Source organism: Panthera leo, chromosome A1 (assembly GCF_018350215.1).
Source record: "Panthera leo isolate Ple1 chromosome A1, P.leo_Ple1_pat1.1, whole genome shotgun sequence".
Taxonomy (NCBI): Eukaryota; Metazoa; Chordata; class Mammalia; order Carnivora; family Felidae; genus Panthera; species Panthera leo.
Genome location: NC_056679.1, coordinates 28,400,457 through 28,428,205, shown reverse-complemented (window position 1 = coordinate 28,428,205; position 27,749 = coordinate 28,400,457). Strand labels below are relative to the sequence as shown.

The 27,749-nt window shown below is 38.9% G+C and overlaps 1 protein-coding gene across 2 annotated transcripts in view; it reads right to left on the bottom strand.

Moving 5' to 3' along the window:
* VWA8 (von Willebrand factor A domain containing 8) overlaps positions 1 to 27,155 on the bottom strand; it is a 370,895-nt gene extending 343,740 nt beyond the window's left edge. Inside the window, exons 1-2 of one of the 2 annotated variants that reach the window (XM_042927004.1) lie at positions 26,911 to 27,155; positions 7,653 to 7,730 (exon numbers count right to left, since the gene is read on the bottom strand). In XM_042927004.1, coding sequence (XP_042782938.1) covers positions 7,653 to 7,730; positions 26,911 to 27,073 — 241 coding nt within the window. In that variant the 5' untranslated portion in view covers positions 27,074 to 27,155. The remainder of the gene's footprint in view (positions 1 to 7,652; positions 7,731 to 26,910) is intronic. The other variant, XM_042927013.1, reaches the window with a different exon arrangement.
* Positions 27,156 to 27,749: the final 594 nt, after the last annotated feature.

Below are 27,749 nucleotides of genomic sequence, written 5' to 3'. Positions count from 1 at the left end.
CTTAATTATGGCCAAGAATTTTCCAAAATTGATTAAAGTTATTAACCCAGAGATTCAAGGAGCTCAGAAAAACACAAAGAAGTTAAATTCAAAGAACACCACAGCTAAGTACATCAAAGCCAAATTTTTGGTTAAAAAAATTTAAACGCAGATAGAGAAAAAGGACAAATTGCAAATAGGAGCCCAACAAAAATGACAGCTGGTGTTTTGTTGGAAACAACAGAAACCAGAAGATATAAAAAACAAAACAAAACAAAAACCTGGCATTCTGTATCCAGAAAAAAAAAAAAATCCTTTGAAAATGAAAGTAAAATAAACACATTTTAAGATAGACTATAGAGATACAGGGCACCTGGCTGGCTCAGTCAGTAGAGCAGAGTAGACTCTTGATCTCAGGTCATGAGTTTTTGAGCCCCATATTGGGTATGGAGCTTACATTAAAAAAAAAAACATAAAAATAAAAAAAAAAGATAGACAACAGAGGAGAGAATTCATATCACAAATCTACTAAAAGAAGTGGTAAAGAAACTCTTCTGGCTGAAGGGAAATGCCTTCAGAGAGATGTCTGAATCTGCAAAACGAAATGAAAAGAAGCATAAAGCATCAAAATATGAATAAATATTAAAAACTTTAAAAACCATCTCCATTTTACATATATATATTCAATTTCTTTAAAATTCCATTGATTGCCTAAAGTAAAAAAATAATAATATCATAGTGTTTTAGCATATTTAATTTTAACGAAATTAAAATATATGAAAACGAGACTACCAAAGGTGTGAGAAGTAAATGAAAGCACAGTGTTGAAAAGTGATCACATTGTTCCTAAAATAGATGTATTATTTGAAAGTAGACTATGGTAAGTTGTAGATGCATATTATAATCTCTAGAGCATCTCTGTTCAATAGAGTACCCACTAGTCACATGTTGCTATTTAAATTTGAGTTTAAATTAACTAAAATGAAATAAAATCTAAAATTATTTTCCTTGATTGCACTGATCACATTTTGAATGGCTAACCACATGTGGCTAGTGCCTGTTATATTGGACAGCACAAATATAAAGCATATCCATCACTACCGAAAATTCTATTGGACAGAGCTACTCTAGAAAAAGAGGCATAACGAGATAGCCTATGAAAGAGACAACATGGATATATTGTCCCTGAAAAGAAGACAAGAAAAGATGTATCACAAACAGGACAAAGAGCAAAAAAACATCAAGATGGCAGACTTAAACACATCTAAATCAATAATTATATTAAATGTAAATGGGCTGAACATTCCAATTCAAAGAAAGAGCTTGTCAGAATGGATGAACAAGCTGTTCAAAAGACACACTTGAAATATAAAGGCACAACTAGCTGAAAGTAAAAGAATGAAAAAGAACATACCATACAAACAGCACAAGAAAGATGGTATGGTTCACATTATTATCAGACAAAATAAACTTTAAGAAAAACAGTGTTACCAGAAAAAGACAGCATTGCATAATAAAAAGGACCATTCACAAAGAAGACATAACAATTATAAATGTGTACATACCTATTATAGAGGTTCAAAATATACAAAATAAAAATGAGTAGGATAAAGGGGAAAACAGACAAATCTACAATCATAACAGACAGTTTAACACCACTTTATTGACTGAAGAGGTAGATAAAATCAATAAAAACATAAAGGACTTGAACAATATTGTCAACATTGACCAAATCTGTATTTATAGACTACAACAGCCAATATCAGCAGAACATTAATTCTTTTCAAAGTTTACATGAAATGCTCACTCAAAGAGGCCATATGCTGATCATAAGTCTCAATAATTTCAATTTCAAAGAACTGAGAATATTCTCTGATCATAATAGTATTAAATTAGAAATCAATAACTGTAAGGTAAAGAAAAACAAACCAAATACTGAAAATGAAGCAAACACACTTCTAAATAACTCTAACCAAAGAAAAAATTTGTGATTTTTTAGTAATATCTTGAGAGAAATAATAATGAAACCATAACATATCAACTTTTATGAGGTAGAGCAAAAGCACTATTTCAATGGAAAATTATAGCTTTGGAGATCTAATTTAGGGGGAAAAAGGGGGGGGAAATCTGAACCTCTATGTTAAATAGTTGGACAAAGAATAGGAACCAAAGTAAATAAAAGTAAGGAAGTATTAAAGAGTGGAAATCAGTGAAATAACAAATGGACAAACAACAGAGAAAAATCAACAAAAAGCTATTTTTTTTGAAAGTTAATATCACTGATAAACTCCTTAGGGTGATTAAAGAGAAAGAAAAAAAAAAACCCTCATTCCAATATTAGGAATAAAAAAGGGAATAGCAATGCAGATTCTACAGATATTTAAAGAATAATAAAGGCTACATTATGAAAAAATTGCCAATAAATTTTAAAACTGAGATGAAATGGACCTATCCCTTTCAAATAAAACACAGCTCTAAAGTTCTTAGGAAAAAAAAACAACAGACTTATCTTCACAACCTTGAAGTAGACAAAGATTTCTAAGACATAATAAGCACTAGCCACAATAAAAGATAAACTGTATGTAACCAAAACTTCTGCCAACTAAATGATACCACTGAGAAAACGATTAGGCAAGGCAGAGACTGAAAACAAGTATTCATAATAGGTAAGCATGACAGAGGACTTGTGTCTAGAGTATATAAAGAACTGTTACAAATCAACAATAAGAAGGTGAACTCAGTTTCTTTCAATAGGCAAAATATTTTAAGATAGTTCATGAAAGATATGCAAATAACCATTAATTATAGGAAAATATCTTGAACACCATTACTCATCAGCGACATGCAAATTACAACCACAGTGAGAGGACATGCACTCCTGGAATAGCAGAGTAAGGACCTCTGAAAATCCACTCCTCCAAAAAACCAATGGCAACACTGCAAAAAACTGTCAAAATCAATTTTTTTTCAGAACTCTAGAAATTAACAAGACTTCTAACAATCTGGCGATCATTTATCCAAGAAAAATAGGTGACCCTTAGTATGAACAGTAAGTTCTGTGGTATTTTAACTTGCCCTTTCCCCATCTCTCTCCCCAGCTCTCTGGAAACCTTGAAAAACAACTGTCTACAATGCTGGTGAAAACGAGCAGCCTGGCAACCACTGGAGGGGACAGAACAGGGTTGCAGCTTCCTAGGAGTCCCACCCCCAGAAAACTATCCCTACTTGACTTATCTAACAGCTTGCCGAAAAGCTCCATTTTTTAGAATTTGACTTCATGTGACCCACTCGGAGCTCCCAGTGTGCAAATAACAACAAAAAATCAACAACTGTTTAACATCACAGTTGGAGGCACCAAAACTAGTTGGAGCTAACAAGAGGATGACCAAACAAACAAACAAAAAACTTAAAAGGAAAAACTGGGAGTAAGATGTCCAAGGCATACAGTGTACAACTAGGAATCTAGAAGGCCATGCACATGTCTGGGAAAGTTCTGAGAAGGGCCTAATCGCTCACCTTCAGCTGACACTGAAGATTTGCACAAGCAGGAAGACACAAGCAAACTTGTAAGCTGCCTGTGAAGCCCTGAAATCATGTCCAGCATACACACAAGAGACCCTAGTCAAAGGCTAAGAGAACTGATTTCTTTGAGGCATTTAAGAAATCTCTCTTCCATCACTGGCTGGCCATTAAGCTAACTGAGTAAAAACTTCAATGGCTACATATGGCAAAGAATATAGACTTCAGAAAAATAGTCTACAAAAGTCATTAAACAAACAGGAGCAAAACCAAAGCCTAGGGAAGGGGGCATCTGATTTCCAGAGTCGTCCAATTATACTAGTTAACAGCTCTACTTTTCAAAAGAAATATGATAAGAAACACAAAGAAACAGGAAAGTATAGTATATACAGAGGAAAAAAGCAGTCAAAAAAAAAAAAAAAAATCTTTGAGGAAGCCAGACACTGAATTTAGTAGACAAACACTTTAAATTAGCTATGACAAACATGTTCAAAGAACAAAAAGAAATCATGTCTAAAAATTTAAAGTATGACGATATCTCACTAAAAAATATCAATAAATACAAATTATAAAAAATTCAAAGAGAAATTCTGAAGTTAAAAACTATAATAAGTGAAATGAAAAATAATCACCAAAGAGGCTCAACAACAGATGTAAGCAGGCGGAATAATCAGCAAACTTGAGTAAGTCAATTGAGATTATCCAGCCCAAGAAACAGAAAGAAAAAAGGATAAAGAAAAATTAACAGACCCTCAGAAAGCTAGAGTACACCTTCGAGTATATTAACACACACATCATGTGAGTCCCAGAAAGACAGAGAGGAGGGAAGAAATAATAATGAAGAATGATTACAAAGAACTCCCCCAAATTAATGGAAAACATTACTATGCATATCCAAGAAGCTCAACAAACTCCAAATAGGGCAAACTCAAAGAGACCACACTTAAACACATCATAGTCAAACCATCAAAAGACAAAGATAAATGGACTGTATGAGAGCACAGAGAAGTGGCTCATCCTCAGAAGGGATTCTTGGTAAAATCAATAACTGATTTCTCATCAGAAACTATGGAGGCCTGGGGCACCTGGATGGTTCAGTCAGTTCAGCATCCAACTTCAGCTCAGGTCATGATCTCACAGTTGGTGAGTTCGAGCCTTGCGTCGGGCTCTGTGCTGACAGCTCAGAGCCTGGAGCCTGCTTCAGATTCTGTGTCCCCCTCTCTCTCCGCCCCACCCCTGGTTGCGCTCTGTCTCTGTCTTTGAAAAATGAATAAACATAAAAAAAAATTTTTTTTAAGTAAATAAAAAAAGAAACTATGGAGGCCAGAGGCAGTAGGATGACATATTGAACGTGCTGGGGAGAAAAAAAACCTGTCAATCAAGAATTCATCAAACAACAAAGGTAAAATTAATAAATTTCCAGATAACCAAAACTGAGAGAATTTATCACTAGCAGCTCTACCCTACAAGCAATACTAAAGTGAGTCCCTCCTTCAAGCTAAAATGAAACTACACTAGATGGTAACTCAAATGCACACAAAGAAACAAAGAATACTAGTAAATATGTAAATATAAAGACAGTATGAACATATTTTATTCGTAATTCCTTTTTTCTCTTGACTTAAGAGACAAATTCATATAGTGATAATTATAAAATTGTGATGATAGATTTTAATGTACAAATATATATTTTGGGGGTGCCTGGGTGGCTCAGTCGGTTAAGCGTCCATCTTCAGCTCAGGTCATGATCTCGCAGTTTGTGAGTTCGAGCCCCATATGGGGCTCTGTAGTGAAAGCTCAGAGCCTGGAGCCTGCTTCAGATTCTGCGTCTCCCTCTCTCTCTGCCCCTCCCCCATTCTCTCTCTCTCTCTCTTTCTCTTTCTCTCTCTCTCAAAAATAAACATTAAAAAAAATTTTAAAGACCTATTTTGTATAATAGCAAAAAGGAAGTAGAAGGGAAAAGAGCTACATTAGAAAAAGTTTTTGCACACAACTGAAATTAAGTTATTAATAGGAACAAGTTTGTTTTAAGCTAAATTGGTAATTGTGATCCCTGGAGTGACCACTGAGAAAATAACTCAAAAAAAAGAAAAAATGCAGTAAAATAAAAGTGAGGCAAAGAGGAGAGGACAGTCTGCAGAGCCATTCAGGAGGCAGAGTCATTGGAAACTTATGTCAGATGAAAGTGAGACATTCTCCCTCAAGGAGCACATAGTCTAGTTGAAGAATCTGAAAAGTGAACCAAAAAAAAAAAATAGCCGTTTTGTCCAATGACTGGAACATAAATAAGGAAGGGGAGTCATAAGAGATGAGGCTGAGACTAGATCATGAAAGGTAAGGAATGATCTTTGTTCCTAAAGTATTAGGATTCATTTAAGGAATTGTGAGAAAAGAAGTGGCATGATTTTGAGCAAAAAATTGCCTGTGAGGCATTAGGGAGACGCACATCAAAACAAGATACCACTTCCCGTAATAAAAACAGGTAATAATAAATGCTGGTGAAGATGTGGAGAAACTGGAACCCCCGGACACTGCAGGTGTGAACGTAAAATGGGGCAGCCTCTGCGGAGGGCAGTTTGATAATTCCTCAAAATGTTAAACAGAGGGCTACCATCTGACCTAGCAATTCCACTCCTAAATATATACCCAAGAAAACTGAAAACCCGTGTCTGTCAAAAAACTTATATGAATGTCCATAACAGTATTATTCATAGCAACCTAAAAATAGAGAAAAACCAAATGTCTGTCAACCAATGACTGGATAAACAAAATGTGGTATAGCCACACAATGGAATATTATTTACCCATAAAAGGAATCAGGTACTGATACAGGCCACAACGTGGATGAACCTTGAAAACATTGTAAGTGAAGAAAGCCAGACACAGGCCACATATTGTATGATCTCATTTATATGAAATGTTCAGAGTAGGCAAATCTATAGATACAGAAAATATAGTAGCGGTTGCTGAAGGATGGGGGGGTGTGGGGTGTATGAAGTTGTTGGAGAAGGAAACAAGGAGTTAATGGTACGAGGTTTCTCTTTGGTGTGATGAAAATGTTCAAAAGTTAAAGAGTGGCATGGTTGCACAACTCTGTGAATACATTAAAAACCACTGAGTTGTACATTTTAAGACGATAAGTTTTTAAAAAATGTAAATTTTATGGTATATTAATTGTATCTCAGTAAAGCTGTTACAAAACAAAAACCATGACTAGTTATTATTTCACACCTAGTATAACGAGTAAAATCAAAAAGATTAGAAATACTAATGTCGGCAAGGATACAGAACATCACCGTCGGTCAAAGGCTAAAACAGCACAAGTACCTTGGAGAACAGTTTGCTGTATCTCATGAAGCGAAACAGCCATCCACCCAATGACACATCAACCCAACTCCTCATTATTTATTCAAGAGAAGTGAAAAGTCATGACTACAGGACTTGTACAGGAATGTTCATAGAACCTTATTTGCAACAATCTAAAAATGGAAACCCCCAAATGCCTATCAACAGAACAGATAAATTATGCTGTTATTTATACAACAGGACACTACTCAACAATTAAAAAGTGATCAGTACAGGACCATGGATGGATTTAAAACCATTACCTTGATGGAAAGAAGCCAAATACACACACAGGAAAACTATACTATATGATTCTATTTACATAAAGCTCAAGAGCAGGCAAAACTAATCCATCATGGTAGGAAAAAAGACCATTGGCTTCCAGGGCAAATCAGAGGGGAAGGGGCACAAAAGAATATTCAGAGGTAATGCAAGTAATCTTGGTGGTTATACAAGTTTATAAAACTGCCAAAACTAACCAAAATGAATACTTAAGGTCTCTGCATTTTATTATATGTAAATTTGATCCCAATTGAAAAAAAAGAAAGAAAAGTATGTGAAAAATAAATGTTTTACTGAAATATTCAGGGGTGAAGTGATAGGATGTCTGTCTGGGATAAGTTTTAAATACTCCAGAACAAAGACTAGAAGAGTCAGTTAAAAGAAGACTGGCATACACTGATAAACGTTAAAATTGAATGATAAGTACATCACGTTTACACTCTTCTCTCCAGTTTTGGATATCTTTGAAAATTCCCATAATGAAAAGTTAAAAGGCATTCACTCATAAATAAATGAGTATTTCTTACTGTAATTCTGTGGCACAAGTTCTGGGCTCTTAGGAGTTTTCAACTTGTAGGATACATCTCCAATATTAACTGTATCACCTAAAAAGAGAAAAAGGAAACACACCTTTACAAGAGACAATAAAACAACACACTATGCCTTTCCCAACAATGACTGCCCTGAGGACTTTATAGAAATGCACATGCCTGCCTATGTTAGGCCCCATCGACACACCTATGTCAGCCACTATGCTCTAAAACTTGTATCCAAAGTATAAGTTATATAATGGAGAAGTGAAGCACTGGGGAAATTCAGATTTTAAATGCTACATTAGCAAAAAAAGATGAGGTACTACAGAATTTATCAATTTATTATTTTCTCACTAATAGCAACACTAATAAAGTCAACAATACAGAAGAATGCATTTTAAGATCATCCAAAGCATCCAAAAGGTGGCATCTTTAATACAAATTACAAACTTATTACATCTTTATAGGTTCCTATTTTTTCTATAAACATGTTCCCCAGCAACATAATCCAAAAATTCAGTATTTCTAGGAAAGCCCCAGCCTATATGCCAAGAATTTCTACATGAAACCAGCACAAAACAGGCAAAAGTTCTCAGTAGATTCTACATGGTTCTAATTTTAAGTAGCATTAATTTGTGGCTGTGGCTGATCTTCTAAAGTGCAGGACTAAACCAAACAATCTCTGCTTTGCTCTCTCCAACAGCAAAATAGACATACTGATCCCATCTGCACCTGGTACTTCCTTTGTAAAGGGCTCAATGATACTTAGGAAAAGTAGCTGTGCAAAACACAAATTCAACATTGCCAGTTGTGAGCTAGTTAGGTGTCCCAGAGACTAAGGCCTTAAATCATCGTAATAACAAAAACTGCCAACATTTGTTGAATGATTACTATCTGCTAAATACTTTATACATTCCCAGAATAACCATATGAGACAGAGGCTTTACAAATGAGGAAATCGGCAACTCTGTAAAAAAAACTAAAAAAGATTTTATAGATGAAGAAATGTATTATAGCTACGTGAAAAGTTGAGAGAAAAGTAGAAACATCATGTAAAACTCAGGTGTACCTTTTCGTACAGAATATGTGTATATTTAGAGTGTAAATCAAAGGAATTTTCCTGTGAATTAGTCTAGACATCAGCTAATACTTACTGAATACTGGCTATTTGGCAAATATTGTTATAGACACATTATTTATGTTACTTCATTTAATCTTGGCTCTAAGCAACCTGTGATTCCTGGAGTTATTTCATATAACTGCTACAGCAGAAACCCCACCTCAAATTAGCATAGTAAAAAGGCATTGCAACCACAATGAGGTACCACCTGACACTTGTCAGAATGGCTAAAATTAACAATTTAGGAAACAACAGATGTTGACGAGGATGCAGAAAAAGGGGAACACTTCTCCACTGTTGATGGCAATGCAAACTGGGGAAGACACTCTGGAAAACAGTATGGAGGTTCCTCAAAAAATTAAAAATGGAACTACCCTACGACCGAGCAATTGTACTACTAAGTATTTATCCAAGGGATACAGGTATGCTGTTTCGAAGGAGCACGTGCACCCCAATGTTTATAGCAGCACTATCAACAATTGCCAAAGTACGGAAAGAGCCCAAATGTCCATTGATGGATGAATGGATAAAGAAGATATGGTACATATATGGAGTATTACTCGGCAATCAAAAAGAATGAAATCTTGCCATTTGCAATTACATGGATGGAACTAGAGGGTATTATGCTAAGTGAAATTAGTCAGTCAGAGAAAGACAAACACCATATGATTTCACTCATATGTGGAAAGAAACAAAACAGAGGAACATAAGGGAAGGAAAAATAATATAAAAACAGAGGGAGGCAAACCATAAAAGACTCTTAAATGCAGAGAACAAACTGAGGGCTGCTGGAGAGGAAGTGGGTGGGGGTGATGGGCATTAAGGAGGGCACTTGTTGGGATGAGCACTGGGTTATGAATCACTGGGTTCTACTCCTGAAACCAATACTACACGGTATGTTAACTAACTTGAATTTAAATAATTTTTTTTAAAGGCACTGGAGTTTGTTACAGCAGTTATAGGAAATAGCTCACAGGAGCCATGGGTTACTGAAGAGACCACGACTCAGTTACTAGTCTACAGCATGGTAGAGAAGGCAAAGGAGAAACAGAAGTCACACAAAGTCACATCTTAGGAAAAGCTGACTGAGACACTGTCCCTTGTACCACTAGATCCACACCTGGGACATCATGACCAGAGGACAACTTTTTCCCCCATTTCATTTTGGTAATTTTTAAACCTGTAGGAAAGCTGGAAAAACACTATCTTAAATTACAGAAATCATGATTCTTCATCTGTAATCTAGTCTTCAGATACATCTTCTAACAATAAGGACACCGCCACAGGTAAACTGTTCATACAGCCTCTGCGTAATTCCCTCATGACTCAAGAGTCCTGGGCAGGGCAGTTAACTGGCGGAGCCAAGGTTACTACCCACAGCCTGGCTGCAGGAGGCAGGCAGGAGGAAGAGCTGACCACTGTGATTTCTGGGGTAGAGTCAGAGCGCTGCCTCCTTTCAAGACTTACACCATAGGGGATTCTACACTTTCTCCCTCTCCCCCCATCTCCTAGCCCCATCACCTCCTCTCTTTCCTTCCTACCTCACCATGACCCCAAGTCTTCCTTGCTTGCTCTGCCTCTTCTCCTCAACTTCCTAACACTGTGTGCAGAGGCCCAGTTCTAGCCTCTTTTCTATTCCACCTACCACCTCTCCTTGACAAGCTCACCCAGTCTTACATCTTTCAATGCAACTAATATATTGCTGGCTCTCAAATTTGTATCGCTAACCCAGACCACCGAACTCCAAACATGGATACCAACAGACACTGAGATGCCTAACATATGTTAAACCTAACATATTCAAAATTGAGCTTCTGATCTTTACACCAAAATATGCCCTACTCACAGTATTCCCCAGTTCTGCAAATGGCAACTTACTCCTTCCAGGGGCTCAAACCAGAAATCTTGCAGCCATTCTTTTCTCTCACCTAACACATCTCCTGCCTCAACCCTTGCACCCTGTTTATTCTCAACAGAGCAGCCACAGTGATCATAATAAAATAGGAGTCAAGTAATGCAAGTCCTTGCTCAATCCTCATCTTTGCAATGGTCCAAAAGGCTATTTTGATCTCACTCCCCCATTTCCTCTTACCTCATCTCCTACAAGTGTCCTCCTGACTTATTCTACTCCAGCCACACTGGCCTCCTCCCTATTCCATCAACATATCAGACTCATACTCATTTCAGGCTTTTGCACTGGATTTTCCTACTGACTGAAATGTTCTGCCCACACATATTCATTTAGCAATCAGGGCCCAACCATTTGTGAAGATGGGGCAAGGATAGTGCAGTATCCTGGGACTAGCAATAATAGGAAGCCATGGCCACCACTAGGCCTGTAAGGACCTAGTGCAAGTAGAAGGGGACAGTGCCTGCAGAGAAAGTATATTTAGAAAGCTTCCTAAGTGAACTGTGACCCTTTGTGGAGGAATACAGCAAACCTATGGTGGTGACCTGGCAAGGAGGAGGCTGGGGAATAAACAGGAAACAAAACTTGACAGCACTAAAAGTAGAACTAGATAAATCCATAATCATACTTGGATATTTTAATATATCTCAGCACTTCATGAAGAGCAAGAAAAAAATAGAAGGATATAGAAATAAGAATATTTCTTCCTCAGCCTTCGGCTAAAACCAACTGGAAAACAGGATAGAGAAGATCTGAAAACACGATTAACCATTCAACATAAATGACTTTTACAGAACTCTGCACCCAACAAGGGCAGAATACATATTTTTTGCAAATACACATGAGACATTCACCAAACTAGATCTTAGGCTGGACCGCAAAGCAAATCTTAATAAATGTCAAAGGGATGAAATCATACAAAATATGTTTTCTGATCAGAATGTAATTACCTAGAAATCAATAACTAAAAGATAACTGGAAAATCTCTCAACATTTGGAAATCAAACCAAAGGCTTCTAAAAAAACCCAAAGAAGCAATCACAATGAAAATTGGACTTGTGAAGAAATAAGGATAGAGATCTAGTCATGCCTGCTGTAGGCAAAGAAGAAAATGACATTCATAGGCGGTAGGTATTTGACCTTCCTGCCTCAAAGCTGATGTTCTTGGCCACCTTCTGTTACCATGCTATACTTTTCCTGAGTCATCTAATCCCTGCTAATGGCCCAACTCTGACCTCTGTACACTAAAGTCTTAAACCTCCCCTTTGGCTCAGATCTCTCTCCTGAGATCCGTATCTATCAGCAGGCTACTGGACATGCTTAGATATTCTAGAGATAATTCAACTTTAACATGAGAAAATCAGAACTTTTTACTTTCTGTGTGTGTTGTCCAATTATGTCCGACCAGCTCTACCTCTTCTATTCCTATCTCAGTGATTGATGCTTTATTCCCTGGCCTGAAAGTTCTTCCACAACTCTCTCACACCCTTTCCCTTCAGACCCCTACTCCTCAAATCTCTTCATCTCCCCGTTGAACTTTCCCTAACTTTTCCTTTTGCATGATCTCCACCTCCATCAAGAATTGATCCTCTCATTCCTGTCTTTCTGCTAGCACAGTATCTGGCTCATGCTTCTGTAATAGCATTTCTCACACTGTATTACAAGTATTGATTATTGTTCCTCTGCAATAATTCTCTTTAGGTTAGGATACACACTTCCTAAGGGTCCAGAGCACGGCAGTCTTAAGGAGATCAGTTTCTAGATCCGTTCTTCCCGAATGCTGACCTGACAGAACTGGCCCTGCAGGTCCTTCGTTCCCAGAGGCTCTTTCAGAAGCCCTCCCCCTTACATTTCTACAGTGGATGGTGCACTGCTCCAGTGGACTAAACAAATGAGGCATTTTCAATTATGGTCTAGGAGAAGCTTCCTTTAAAGATTATTCAAGTCAACATAAACTGCCTCAGAATAGTTTCTCCATGTCTTCCATATTCCTACTAAAAGTGAAGAGTAGCTTTAGAAATGCCTGAAGTATTTTTGGCCTGTGTCAGATACAGTATATTGCAGAGTAGGGAAGCGGGAGTTAATACTGTCAAATAATCCAAGATGGGAGAGCTCAGAGTGCAAACCTTGCTTTTTACGTACTTAAAGGCAAGCTGCTTTTTAGCTCTCCTCAATTCTTACCTTGAGAACACATACTATTCCTACACACACACAAGAAGGCACTTCTGAACACCTGAAGCAGCACACATAATTGACGCTGCTCAGTTTTAATGTCACTGAAGTAACTGTCAGTACTACCAAGATTTTCACAATATGGTGGATAAAAACCACAGAAAAAACTTTTAAATGTCTGTTTCAGATCAGATATGTGTCTTTCAAAAGCCTGCTAAAAATTTCTTCTCGAATGTCATCATGAACCATTCATTCCAATTACAGTCATTCCTCATCTTATAAAATGGCTATTTTCTAACTCTTACGGTGAAAAGGACATACTACCTTCTGAACCAGTTAGTTCTCATTTCACTAAATACAGTGTCAAAGCTGGATCATGAGGTTTAAACAAACTGATGCATTTATTTCTGATTTTTATACATGGTTTTAATTGTTCTCTAAGACGCATCAACAAAGTTTATTACACATTTAATAAAACAATATCATGTCTTCTATCAGAGACCTCACTACATAAATAACTTCCTTTAACTATTACATTACTTATAAATTATACTAAAAAATAAAACTGCAAAGCATACATTATGAAATCGATGACTTAAATATGTGACCACTAAATTTTACTGCATTTAGTAATCTAGCCTATAAAATGTGGCCTGCAATTTCTCATTCAGTGGTTTTTATAACATTCCTTATTATACATACTAACACATTCATTCAAATTGAAAGGAAAAATGTTTTTTTTCTGTCAGAAAGCCTAATTAAGCTGATTGAATTGATAATACAGGCTACCTTTTTTAATTATGAAAACTAAAATTTGATTAAAAAGTACTTAGGCACGCGCTCTCTCTCTCTCTCTCTCAAAAATAATTAAACACTAACAAAAAAAATTTTTTTAAGAATTTATGTTTCAACTGGCTGCTATTTGTAAACTCACTTTACACTTCTCTCTCAAAACAACTTAGAGATCCATAAGTGGCTCAGCACTGAGGTAAAATGATCAAAATGCCCGAAGAGCATGAGATAAAAATGACCTGAGGGAAGATGGCGGCGTAGAAGGCCTCTGAGCTCACAGTGTCCAGCTGATCACTTAGATTCCACCCACACCTGCCTAAATAACCCAGAAAACAGCCAGAAGACTAGCAGAACAGATTCTCCGAGCCAAGCGCAGACGAGAGGCCCACGGAAGAGGGTAGGAAGGGCGGAGAGGCGGTGCGCGCTCCACGGACTGGCGGGAGGGAGCCAGGGCAGAGAGGAAGCCCGCCGGCCAAGCAGAGGCCCCGAGTCTGGCTGGCAAAAGCGGAGGGGCCGGACGGAGTGTGTTTGGACAGCAAGCGGGACTTATCATCTGGAAGGTTATAAGCTAACAGCTCTGCCCAGAGAGCAGGAGAGCTGGGGGACAACGGGAGGGAGAGTTGTTGAGCCCCGGAAGACAGGGCGCAGCTCGGCGGGGAACAAAGGCGCTCACCAGCGCCATCTCCCTCGCCCATCCCCCAGCCAAAATCCCAAAGGAAACCAGTTCCTGCCATGGAACTTGCTTGCCACGGAACTTGCTTGCACCGCGCAAACACCCAACGCTGTGCTTCTGCGGATCCATCCCTCCGGCAGGTCTGACTCCCTCCTGGTGCCGCAGGGCCCCTCCCAGAGTGGCTCTCCGAAGGAAAAGCGAGCTGAGCCTGCCCCTCCCACCCCTGTGCACCTTGCCGATCCACCCCAGCTAATACACCAGATCCCCAGCCTGATCCCACAAGCCTGGCAGTGTGCAAGTAGCCCAGATGGGCCACACCACCCCACAGTGAATCCCGCCCCAAGGAGAGGGGAAGAGAAGGCACACACCAGTCTGACTGTGGCCCCAGCAGTGGGCTGGGGGCAGACATCAGGTCTCACTGCGGCCCCACCCACCAATGCAAGTTATTCAAGACAGCACAGGGGAAGTGCCCTGCAGTTCCACACCACTCCAGGGACTATCCAAAATGACTAAACGGACGAATTCCCCTCAAAAAAACCTCCAGGAAATAACAACAGCTAACAAACTGATCAAAAACGATTTAAAAAATATAACAGAAAGTGAATTTAGAATAATAGTCATAAAATTAATCGCTGGGCTTGAAAACAGTATAAAGGACAGCAGAGAATCTCTTGCTACAGAAATCAAGGCACTCAGGAACAGCCAGGAAGAGCTAAAAAATGCTATTAACGAGCTGCAAAATAAAATGGAGATGACCACAGCTCGGATTATAGAGGCAGAAGAGAGAATAGGTGAACTAGAAAATAAAATTATGGAAAAAGAAGAAGCTGAGAAAAAGATTAAAAAATCCAGGACTATAAGGGGAAAATTAGAGAACTAAGTGATGTACTAAAGAGAAATAATCTACGCATAATTGGTATTCCAGAGGAGGAAGAGAGAGGGAAAGGTGCTGAAGGTGTACTTGAAGAAATCATAGCTGAGAACTTCCCTGATCTGGGGAAGGAAAAAGGCACTGATATCCAAGAGGCACAGAGAACTTCCTTCAGACGTAACTTGAATCGATCTTCTGCACAACATATCATAGTGAAACTGGCAAAATACAAGGATAAAGAGAAAATTCTGAAAGCAGCTAGGGATAAACATGCTCTAACATACAAAGGGACACCGATAAGACTAGTGACGGATCTCTCTACTGAAACTTGACAGGCCAGAAAGAAATGGCAGGAAATCTTCAATGTGATAAACAGAAAAAATATGCAGCCGAGAATCCTCTATCCAGCAAATCTGTCATTTAGAATAGAAGGAGAGATAAAGGTCTTCCCAAACAAACAAAAACTGAAGGAATTCATCACCACTAAACCAGCCCTACAAGAGATCCTAAGGGGGATCCTGTGAGGCAAAGTACCAGAGACATTGCTACAAGCATGAAACCTATGGACATCACAATGACTCTAAACCCATATCTTTCTATAATAACACTGAATGTAGATGGACTAAATGCACCAACCAAAAGACATAGGGTATCAGAATGGATAAAAAAACAAGACCCATCTATTTGCTGTCTACAAGAGACTCATTTTAGACCTGAGGACACTTTCAGATTGAAAGTGAGGGGATGGAGAACTCTTTATCATGCTACTGGAAGTCAAAAGAAAGCTGGAGTAGCCATACTTAGACAAACTAGACTTTAAATTAAAGGCTGTAACAAGAGATGAAGAAGGGAATTATATAATCATTACAGGGTCTATCCATCAAGAAGAACTAACAATTATAAATGTCTATGCGCCGAATACGGGAGCCCCCAAATATATAAAACAATTACAAACATAAGCAACCTTATTGACAAGAATGTGGTAATTGCAGGGGACTTTAATACCCCACTTACAACAATGGATAGATCATCTAGACACATGATCAATAAAGAAACAAAGGCCCTGAATGATACATTGGATCAGATGGACTTGACAGATATATTTAGAACTCTGCATCCCAAAGCAACAGAACATACTTTCTTCTCGAGTGCACAGGGAACATTCTCCAAGGTAGATCACATACTGGGTCACAAAACAGCCCTTCATAAGTTCACAAGAATTGAGATCATACCATGCATACTTTCGGACCACAATGCTATGAAGCTTGAAATCAACCACAGGAAAAAGTCTGGAAAACCTCCAAAAGCATGGAGGTCAAAGAACACCCTACTAAAGAATGAATGGGTCAACCAGGCAATTAGAGAAGAAATTTAAAAATATATGGAAACAAACGAAAATGAAAATACAACAATCCAAATGCTTTGGGATGCAGCGAAGGCAGTCCTGAGAGGAAAATACATTGCAATCCAGGCCTATCTCAAGAAACAAGAAAAATCCCAAATACAAAATCTAACAGCACACCTAAAGGAAATACAAGCAGAGCAGCAAAGACACCCCAAACCCAGCAGAAGAAGAGAAATAATAAAGATCAGAGCAGAAATAAACAATATTGAATCTAAAAAAACTGTACAGCAGATCAATGAAACCAAGAGTTGGTTTTTTGAAAAAATAAACAAAATTGATAAACCTCTAGCGAGGCTTCTCAAAAAGAAAAGGGAGATGACCCAAATAGATAAAATCATGAATGAAAATGGAATTATTACAACCAATCCCTCAGAGATACAAGCAATTATCAGGGAATACTACGAAAAATTATATGCCAACAAACTGGACAACCTGGAAAAAATGGACAAATTCCTAAACACCCCCACACTTCCAAAACTCAAACTGGAGGAAATAGAAAGCTTGAACAGACCCATAACCAACAAAGAAATTGAATCAGCTATCAAAAATCTCCCAACAAGTAAGAGTCCAGGACCAGATGGCTTCCCTGGGGAATTCTACCGGACATTTAAAAAAAAATTTTTTTTAAACGTTTATTTATTTTTGAGACAGAGAGAGACAGAGCATGAACGGGGGAGGGTCAGAGAGAGAGAGGGAGACACAGAATCAGAAACAGGCTCCAGGCTCCGAGCTGTCAGCACAGAGCCTGACGCGGGGCTTGAACTCACGAACCACAAGATCATGACCTGAGCCGAAGTCGGACGCTTAACCAACCAAGCCACCCAAACGCCCCTCTACCAGACATTTAAAGCAGAGATAATACCTATCCTTCTCAAGCTATTCCAAAAAATAGAAAGGGAAGGAAAACTTCCAGACTCATTCTATGAAGCCAGTATTACTTTGATTCCTAAACCAGACAGAGACCCAGAAACCCAATAAAAAAAAAACAAAAAACTACAGGCCAATATCCCTGATGAATATGGATGCAAAAATTCTCAATAAGATACTAGCAAATTGAATTCAACAGCTTATAAAAAGAATTATTCACCATGATCAAGTGGGATTCATTCCTGGGATGCAGGGCTGGTTCAACATTCGCAAATCAATCAACGTGATACATCACATTAATAAAAGAAAAGATAAGAACCATATGATCCTGTCAATTGATGCAGAAAAGGCATTTGACAAAATTCAGCATCCTTTCTTAATAAAAACCCTCAAGAAAGTCGGGATAGAAGGAACATAAACATCATAAAAGCCATTTATGAAAAGCCCACAGCTAACATCATCCTCAATGGGGAAAAACTGAGCGCTTTCCCCCTGAGATCAGGAACATGACAGGATGTCCGCTCTCACCGCTGTTGTTTAACATAGTGTTGGAAGTTCTAGCATCAGCAATCAGACAAGAAAAGGAAATCAAAGGCATCAAAATTGGCAAAAATGAAGTCAAGCTTTCACTTTTTGCAGATGACATGATATTATACATGGAAAATCCGATAGACTCCACCAAAAGTCTGCTAGAACTGATACATGAATTCAGCAAAGTTGCAGGATACAAAATCAACGTACAGAAAGCAGTTGCAATCTTATACACTAATAATGAAGCAACAGAAAGACAAATAAAGAAACTGATCCTATTCACAATTGCACCAAGAAGCATAAAATATGTACGAATAAATCTAACCAAAGATGTACAAGATCTGTATGCTGAAAACTATAGAAAGCTTATGAAGGAAATTGAAGAAGATATAAAGAAATGGAAAACATTCCATGCTCATGGGTTGGAAGAATAAATATTGTTTAAATGTCAATACTACCCAAAGCTATCTACACATTCAATGCAATCCCAATCAAAATTGCACCAGCATTCTTCTCAAAGCTAGAACAAGCAATCCTAAAATTCATATGGAACCACAAAAGGCCCCGAATAGCCAAAGTAATTTTGAAGAAGAAGACCAAAGCAGGAGGCATCACAATCCCAGACTTTAGCCTCTACTACAAAGCTGTCATCATCAAGACAGCATGGTATTGGCACAAAAACAGACACATAGACCAATGGAAAAGAATAGAAACCCCAGAACTAGACCCACAAAAGTATGGCCAACTAATCTTTGACAAAGCAGGAAAGAATATCCAATGGAAAAAAGACAGTCTCTTTAACAAATGGTGCTGGGAGAACTGGACAGCAACATGCAGAAGAATGAAATGAGACCACTTTCTTACACCATTCACAAAAATAAACTCAAAATGGATAAAGGACCTGAATGTGAGACAGGAAACCATCAAAACCCTAGAGGAGAAAGCAGGAAAAGACCTCTCTGACCTCAGCCGCAGCAATTTCTTACTTGACACATCCCCAAAGGCAAGGGAATTAAAAGCAAAAATGAACTATTGGGACCTCATGAAGATAAAAAGCTTCTGCACTGAAAATGAAACAATCAACAAAACTAAAAGGCAACCAACGGAATGGGAAAAGATATTTGCAAATGACATATTGGACAAAGAGCTAGTATCCAAAATCTATAAAGAGCTCACCAAACTCCACACCCGAAAAACAAATAACCCAGTGAAGAAATGGGCAGAAAACATGAATAGACACTTCTCTAAAGAAGACATCCGGATGGCCAACAGGCACATGAAAAGATGCTCAACGTCGCTCCTCATCAGGGAAATACAAATCAAAACCACACTCAGATATCACCTCACACAGTCAGAGTGGCCAAAATGAACAAATCAGGAGACTATAGATGCTGGAGAGGATGTGGAGAAACGGGAACCCTCTTGCACTGTTGGTGGGAATGCAAACTGGTGCAGCCGCTCTGGAAAACAGTGTGGAGGTTCCTCAAAAAATTAAAAATAGACCTACCCTATGACCCAGCAGTAGCACTGCTAGGAATTTACCCAAGGGATGCAGGAGTGCTGATGCATAGGGGTACTTGTACCCCAATGTTTATAGCAGCACTCTCAACAATAGCCAAATTATGCAAAGAGCCTAAATGTCCATCAACTGATGAATGGATAAAGAAATTGTGGTTTATATACACAATGGAGTACTACGTGGCAGTGAGAAAGAATGAAATATGGCCTTTTGTAGCATGTGGATGGAACTGCAGAGTGTGATGCTAAGTGAAATAAGCCATACAGAGAAAGACAGATACCATATGTTTTCACTCTTTTGTGGATCTTGAGAAACTTAACAGAAACCCATGGGGGAGGGGAAGGAAAAAAAAAAAAAGGTTAGAGTGGGAGAGAGCCAAAGCATAAGAGACTGTTAAAAACTGAGAACAAACTGGGGGTTGATGGGGGGTGGGAGGGAGGGGAGGGTGGGTGATGGGTATTGAGGAGGGCACCTTTTGGGATGAGCACTGGGTGTTGTATGGAAACCAATTTGACAATAAATTTCATATATTAAAAAAAAAGTATTTAAACATGATAAAAGCATTTTCTCAAATACTATACTGGCAAAGGTATGCTGAATGAAGGGTTCATTTTATCACCTCTTTTCTGAGTACATTAAACAAGCAGCCTCTACATGAGGAAAAAACCATAACCTTTTGATAAATTTTGGTAAAGCCTTTTTGGTGAATCTTCCAGAAACTGAGGCAGAGTGATGGTACTGGCTGGTTAGGTCAGTGACTCTACCTGCCAGTCAAGTGGTTTCCAATTATTGGCTATGAATAAAACTGAAAAGGCTATAATCAAGTTGTCAGTTGATAGACCACTAAAAATAACATTTTTGATAATTAATCAACATATTACTTTTGGCTCATATATAAAAAGTCTGTAAAGAACTGAGTGATATTTCTATATCAAAATTATATACATTGCAGCAAAATTAGTACTCAATTAGGAGCTATTAATTACATTAATATTTAACTGGGGAAAAGCACCACTCATGTTGTTAACAGGTATATTTCCGCAAAATTTTACATTTTTTTAAGAAATTTGAAACATATTGATGTTCTTTTGAACAATTATGCTTTAATAATTGTAGTGATAGGTATGTTTTAACACTTAAACATTTTTGTGCAGAGAAATCTAAAGACAAAACATTTTAAGAGTAAAAATATTAAGATAAAATTATGATGAGTAGTGGTAATTGAAATATAAATTCAAGGAGATAAAAAAAAGTAACATGAGCTTCCTGATAGTTAAACATGAGCTTTTTAATCTATTTTTCAAAACAGAGATAGTGGCTAACATATTACTAGGATATTCTAATTTCACTTAAAAGATACACTTTCAAGACTGTTAAAAATTTTTATTTTAAAGGTCAATATTTACAACACACTGGAAACACTGTACTCTGCAATTATTTATTCTTTTCAGGAAAATTTCTAGATATCAACTTCAAAATATACAAAGGGATACATATGTTCAAAATCCTTTTAGGAGGTAAGTGTGAAAATTTTTGAAGACCACTGTTCAGTCTGTAAAAGTGCAGCCTTTTGTGGGCAGGGCCTATGTTTTAATCACCTTTGTACTCATAGAGCCAAAAATAATATCTTAAACCAACTGGGTATTCAAGAAATGTTTGGTAAATGAATATGTGAATGAATACAGCTTTTAATTAAATACTGTTTTCTTAATTAAGTGTTGTTTTAAGCCCTAGTTCACTGATTTTCTGCACTGAGAACAGCCTATCTTTCAAAAAGCTCAGAAATCAAGTCATTTGTAAAGACTTGATTTAAATGAAGTAGTGTAAGTATGTTCTAAAGGGAAGTGAAAATACTTATATAACACAATAGGTAATACAACTTAGAAGAAACTAAGGTATACCTTTCTTCAAATACACTATTTTGGTTCAATACAATCATTTTTTTAGACACTGTAGTTAATGATATAAGATACTCATAATGGAAACTACTAGAATAACTAGAATGGGTTAACAAGTACAGATTGTTATAGAATATACTGCTTAACACTTAATTACATTTATTACAAATAATGCAAAAAAGCAACCACATGTAACTCAGATTACTTAAATCCCTGTATACAGCAAAGAAACTCTCACACAAATACTACCACCAATAAACTGATATATATTTTATTCAGGCATGGAAAGTATCGATTTGAAAATTAAAAGCCCTGAAAAGAATCCGAAAGATAAAACCTTCCAAATGAAATTAACTTTAAGGTTCATTTAAAGTAATAAGGTTTGATTTTATCACTTGCAATCATCCTACTTTAAAGGAATTTCCCAAAGGTTTATAGGAAAATAATCTCTATATTCAAATAATAATTAATAGTGTATTTTATTTTTTTAATATTTATTTATTTTGAGAGAGAAAGTGTGTGAGCAGAGGAGGGACAGAGACAGAGAGACACAGAATCGGAAGCAGGCTCCAGTCTCAGAGCTTGACATGAGACCTGAACTCAAACCGCGAGATCATGACCTGAGCCAAAGTCAGACGCTAAGCCACCCAGGCGCCCCAATAGTGTATTCTAAATAACACTTATTCTTGTAAAACCCCTTTGGATATTACACACTTGAGTTTTAGTAGACAGCTGTTTTGTTTTACCTACTCAATATTCTTTCCCTTTTGACAACAGAATCCCTCTGTCCAGTGGAGAACCCACCCCATCTTGTTTGGGTAGAGTTTATACCATTAATCCCAACCTTTACCCCTGCACCAAAACCTCCAGAAGTGAATATCCTGCACAAACTTGTCAGAATATTCCACTCTCTGGCCACAGTGATTGTTTTAGAGATGGACACATGATCCAGGCTTGGCCAGTAAGAGTTCTCGCAAGAATTTTTGTCAGAGCTCAAGGAAAAGATGTTCTCTCTTTCTCTTTTTTTAAATTTTTTCTTAATGTTCATTTTTGAGAGAGAGGTGGACAGACAGAGTGTGAGCCAGGGAGAGGCAGAGAGAGAGGGAGACAGAATCCGAAGCAGGCTCCAGGCTCTGAGCTGTCAGCACAGAGCCCAGTGTGGGGCTTGAACCCACAAACAGTGAGATCATGACCTGAGCCAAAGTTGCTTAACCAACTGAGCCATCCAGGCATCCCCCTCTTTTTCTAACAGTGTGAAGTGTAAGGACCATCAAAATCTGGGGCTGTCAGTAAGGCTATCATTGCTACCACTTGAAGAAATCCCAACAGCTGTTGAAACCAATACAGCAAAAATCAAATCCAACAAATGGAGAGTAGAAAGGAGGCCGGGGGGGGGGGGGGGGGGGGGCGCGGCACGGGGAAGGGCAGAGAGGGTCCAAGCCCTAAAGATCTTTGAACATCCTACATCTAGCCTGAAACCATTAGATCTCCCACCTATGTGAACCCATCACCATGTTTTTCTATGCACGTTTTCCCCTGGGGGAAGGGAATCACTCTTGGTTAAAAACCACTGGTTTAGTGTCACCACTTTTTTTAATACAAAACTTAGACCCAAGAGAAAACCAAATATATCAGCAATTTCCAGATTAGTCTGCATGTTCCTAACACAGGTCTTCCCAATGATTTATTAAGTTACAATTGTTTTGGGATTTTACTGCTAAATGCTTTAATATAGAAGGGCCACAATGTCCTCAGGGTCAAAATAGCCTACTGCAAGTTTAAAGTAGTTAATAATTTTCCCAAAGTTCAATACCTAGTAAATACAGAGCTAAGACCTGAACCATCATAGTGTAGTTTTTCCCTTTACACTCTATTCTTCATGAAGCAGGAGTTCTCTACTTCCCCTCCCCAAAGTCATTACTTCTATTGTAGCTCTGGAATAAAATCACAAAAAAATGCATTATGGGTGGATGTCTATTGCACTTTTTATATATTTAAAAACAGACAACCTGTGGCACCCGGCTGGCTCAGGTCAGTAGAGCATCCAACTCCTAATCTCAGGGTAATGAGTTTGAGCCCCACATTGGGTGTAGAGATTTCTTTTAAAAAAATAGAAATAAAAGTAGGCAACCTGAATGTCCAACAATGAAAAACTGGTAAAACAAATTATATGAATAAATATATGACTTTAGTATCTACTTAAAATGAACATGTGTAGCAATATTTACCACTTTGTTAATATGTTACAATAATGGTTAAGTGAGAATTATAAAAAATACATGATCCTATTTTTAAAAAAGAAATGTGCAGTTGTACAAATAAATATTATATGTATTTCACAAAATCTGATAATAGTAACACCATAAAGTTGACAATGATGACTTTGAATGGGAGATTATATCTCAGGGGATTTGTCTGCACTTTACTTTTCAACAATGAACACAATTTCTTATACAAAAAGTATTTTTAAAGATTCCTTGATCAAATTTATTAATATACAAAAGTCATAAAAGATAAAACAGAGTCCCTTTAATAACAATGGTGTTAAATGACAGCACTAAACATGTCATGGTGGATTACATAGAGTTATGCTTCCAGGTTTATCATTTGAGCCTGCTCCATGGTATATCTAAACAGTTTACTGTCAGAGTCCCACTGAGCCAATTTACTTGCCTCCATCTGTGAAACCCTGCAATAATCTTTACTGAAAATTCTTTGCAGTAGCTAACCTCCTTGTAAGCCTCTTTGTTCCTAAAACTAAGAGACAACACTACCAATTGAAGCATAAAGAGATACAAAGAATTTACAAATTATCGATACTTAAAACTATCCAATAGCAAAGGACAAAAGGCAGTGGGTTTTGGGATTTGTTTTTTTTTTTTTTTTTTTTTTTTTTTTTAACATAAATGACCCTCTCTTCTTTACCAGGCTTTATAAAGCTCCTATCTTGAAAGCCAACAAGGCGGGGCGCCTGGGTGGCGCAGTCGGTTAAGCGTCCGACTTCAGCCAGGTCACGATCTCACGGTCTGTGAGTTCGAGCCCTGCGTCAGGCTCTGGGCTGATGGCTCGGAGCCTGGAGCCTGTTTCCGATTCTGTGTCTCCCTCTCTCTCTGCCCCTCCCCCGTTCGTGCTCTGTCTCTCTCTGTCCCGAAAATAAATAAAAAACGTTTTGGAAAAAAAAAAAAATTAAAAAAAAAAGAAAGCCAACAAGGCAATTCCAGCCTCTCCTGGAAGGAGATAGTTAAAACTCTGATAGTTTTAAACCTACAGTACCTGGTTTCCTTCTCTGTATGAATTTTAGTATTATAAGTCACTGAGTGCTTGTATCGTGTCAACACGATACAAAGTGTTGACAGGTACCAAAGGAATATAAAGATAAATAAGACATACATACAGTCCAGGAAAGATAAGAACAGTATAGAACATGAATCTACTGCTTATGTACCCCAGTGCTCTTTTTCCAATCTACAAGGAAGCAAGGTCAATTACATGCAGAGATGAGTTACTGGTCACATGTGTATATGCAGCTGGGAGCATCTTTCCAATCTAAATTGTAATTCATTACATCACAGTGCTATTTGTGGCTTTTATTTTGTCTATGTATGACCTCTGGTTCAAAATGAGACACTCCAACCTTTATGACCAACATTATGTCCCGGGGTAGCCAAGAGCTTGCCTCCGATTTACCTGGCTCTCAGCTGTTCTTAATAGAGTCCAGATCTCTCATAAGTTTCCAAATGAATTTACTCAGTCTTCACACCTGCAACATTGGGCATCTTTGCAACAGCAAGGCAAGTAAGTTTAGCACAATTTACTCCTTGTGGTCTGATTCTGCCAGTCAATGACTAAGTCTAAAGTTAATATGTTGTCTATAATGTGTTCATGAGTCTCACATTTTAAGCAAAGCCTGTACTTTGATTTGTTGGACATAGTGTTGAGGACAGTTTTAATGTTTTTATAATCACCACGTATTATTCATGTACAAAGACCAATTTTTTTAAAGGTCATATGACTTAACTTTTTCCCGTATGCCTAGCCAGCTAGCTGATAGTTTTAAACCTAAAGTAACTGGTTTCATTTCATCTAAAGCCAAGGAAACAGAACAATTCTCCCATAGCTAAAAATATATATACTAAGAATAATAAGCTAACTTTTATTGAATGTTAACATGTGCCAGGAATTATATGAACTAATTAAATCCTCATAATAATCCTATCAAATATACTCTTTTTATCCTCATTTGAGTTAAGAAAACTGGGACACAAAATTAAGCAACCCACCCTCAGATCTCCATATCCAGATGGTGCAGAAATGGACTCCAACCCATACTGTTTAACTCCAAAGCCCAAGTTACAGATTATGCTGCACTTCCACCCTTGTCCTCCCTGCTTTCTAGGACAAAGAAGCAACAAACAAACAAAAAACTCTTAATATCACAATAGTCACAATAACTGGTAAAGGAGCAAAATTTGAAATCACAACTCCACACAAAACGAAAAAAAAATTTTTGTTCAGTAAATGAATGAATGGATGGAATATACGGGACCTAAACCTGGCAAGGAAAATTATTGGGGCCAGTCTTTGCAAGAACAATGAAACCTACAACTTCCAAGTAAAAACCTCTGGTATTCTAAGCAGCAATGACACTGACAAAATCTTGCCTAGAATCACTTTGCCGTTTAAGAACAGCCAACAACATACATCCCTTCCCCTTAACCAGCACAAATGCTCTAACTCCAGCATGTAACAAAAAAAGATTCTGAAAACCAGCTCTAGTATAACCAAAAGGGAAAAAAAAAAAAAAAAAAAAAAAAAAAAAGCCTGAGTTAAGAAATCAGACACGTGATTCTAAAGCAGTCACTAGCTGTGTGATCTGCAAGCCAGTTTTCCCTTCTGGGTCTAAATTATCTCATTGGTACAGTCAGGAGTTTTAAAATTAAGTTGTGATTTTCAGCTCTAATAAGATGTGAACACTTTGGGAAAGGAAAACTCCTGGAAAATTCAGAAAGGCTTGCGTATACATTTAAAACACTGTTAACGATGGGATCCTTGGCGAGAACGTACACTTCTAAGCCGCCACTAGCCCTGGTTGGAACATGACACAGACTGGCTTCTAGGCCCTTGACACTCTGAGAGCAAGGTCAATCCCAGGTTTCAACAATTTCTGAGGGCTCCTACATTAAACCCCAGCGTGTACTGCAGTCCAAATCAGCATCCCAGGGATAAAAGCAGCGGGGGGCGGGGGGAGGCGAATGCACTATTCCAGGTCATCATAAGCCTTAGCCCAGATCCCTCGGACTACAGAATGAGGCCCAGAGAGTGCAAGCGCCTTGCCTCGCGATACACAGCATTAGCCGCGAGATGTAAACTAGAATGTCTATGTCTTGGCTTCCCGCGCGGCGCTCCTTCCCAAGCGAAGCAGGAGGGAGTGGGGTGCAGAGGACCGCAGGGGCCCCGCACAGACCGCAGGTGCGGCGGGGACGTCCCGGGGTTACCTGTGTCGGCCCCCGCCCCGGCATGCAGCAGTCTGACCTCCGACCCGCACCCGTCTCCGCCGGGCCTGCCCCGCACCACCTGCCGCAGGAGCAGCCGCATGCGCCGCGCGGCCGGGCCGCCGTGGCCGCCGGGCGCCCCGAGGAGCAGGAGCCGGGACTGCATGGGGCCGGACGTGTTGCCGGGGCAGGGGAGCGGGTCCCGCGCGAGCCGCGTCCGGGACGGGCAGCGTGAGGCGGCGCGGCGAGCGGGACAGGAAGCGGCTCCGCGCTGCGTCCGCCGGAAACTCCTTCCCCCGGCGCGGCCGGCTCAGCAGTCTCGGGCCGGCCGGACCCCAAGCGGGCTGAGGGAGCCCGAGAAGCGCGAGCCCGGGAAGCCCGCACCCGCCGCCGAGGGACGACCCGGAGCAGGTGCGGCTGAGCGCTGAGTCCTGCAGGCCGCCCGGGTGCCTCTGCGGAGGAGCTGGGGGGACTTGGCTCTGGTGCGGGCCTCGCCCGCACCTGCGTCGGTTCACCTGGCTTCACCAGGCCGGCTTCCAGTCGTTCCCCTGTAGTCCTGTAAACTCGGAGTTCAGGAAATGCCCCCGGGTACTAGGACTGTTTAATGGTGTGGCTCTTCAGATGCTTTTACCAAGTCTTCCCTTCCTTTCTTGGTTAATGGCCCAGTCTTACTATATTGCCCTTTTCCTGTAGGCTGCTTCAAATCCTTTTCAGAAATTGAGTCCGTACCCTGGAGATTGTGGGAACTTTCACCTATTTCGATGCATTGTAACCATACCTATGTTTCCATACAGCATTTGAAAGCCTTGTCCTTTATCTTTTTTTTTCCCCCTGTATGCTTG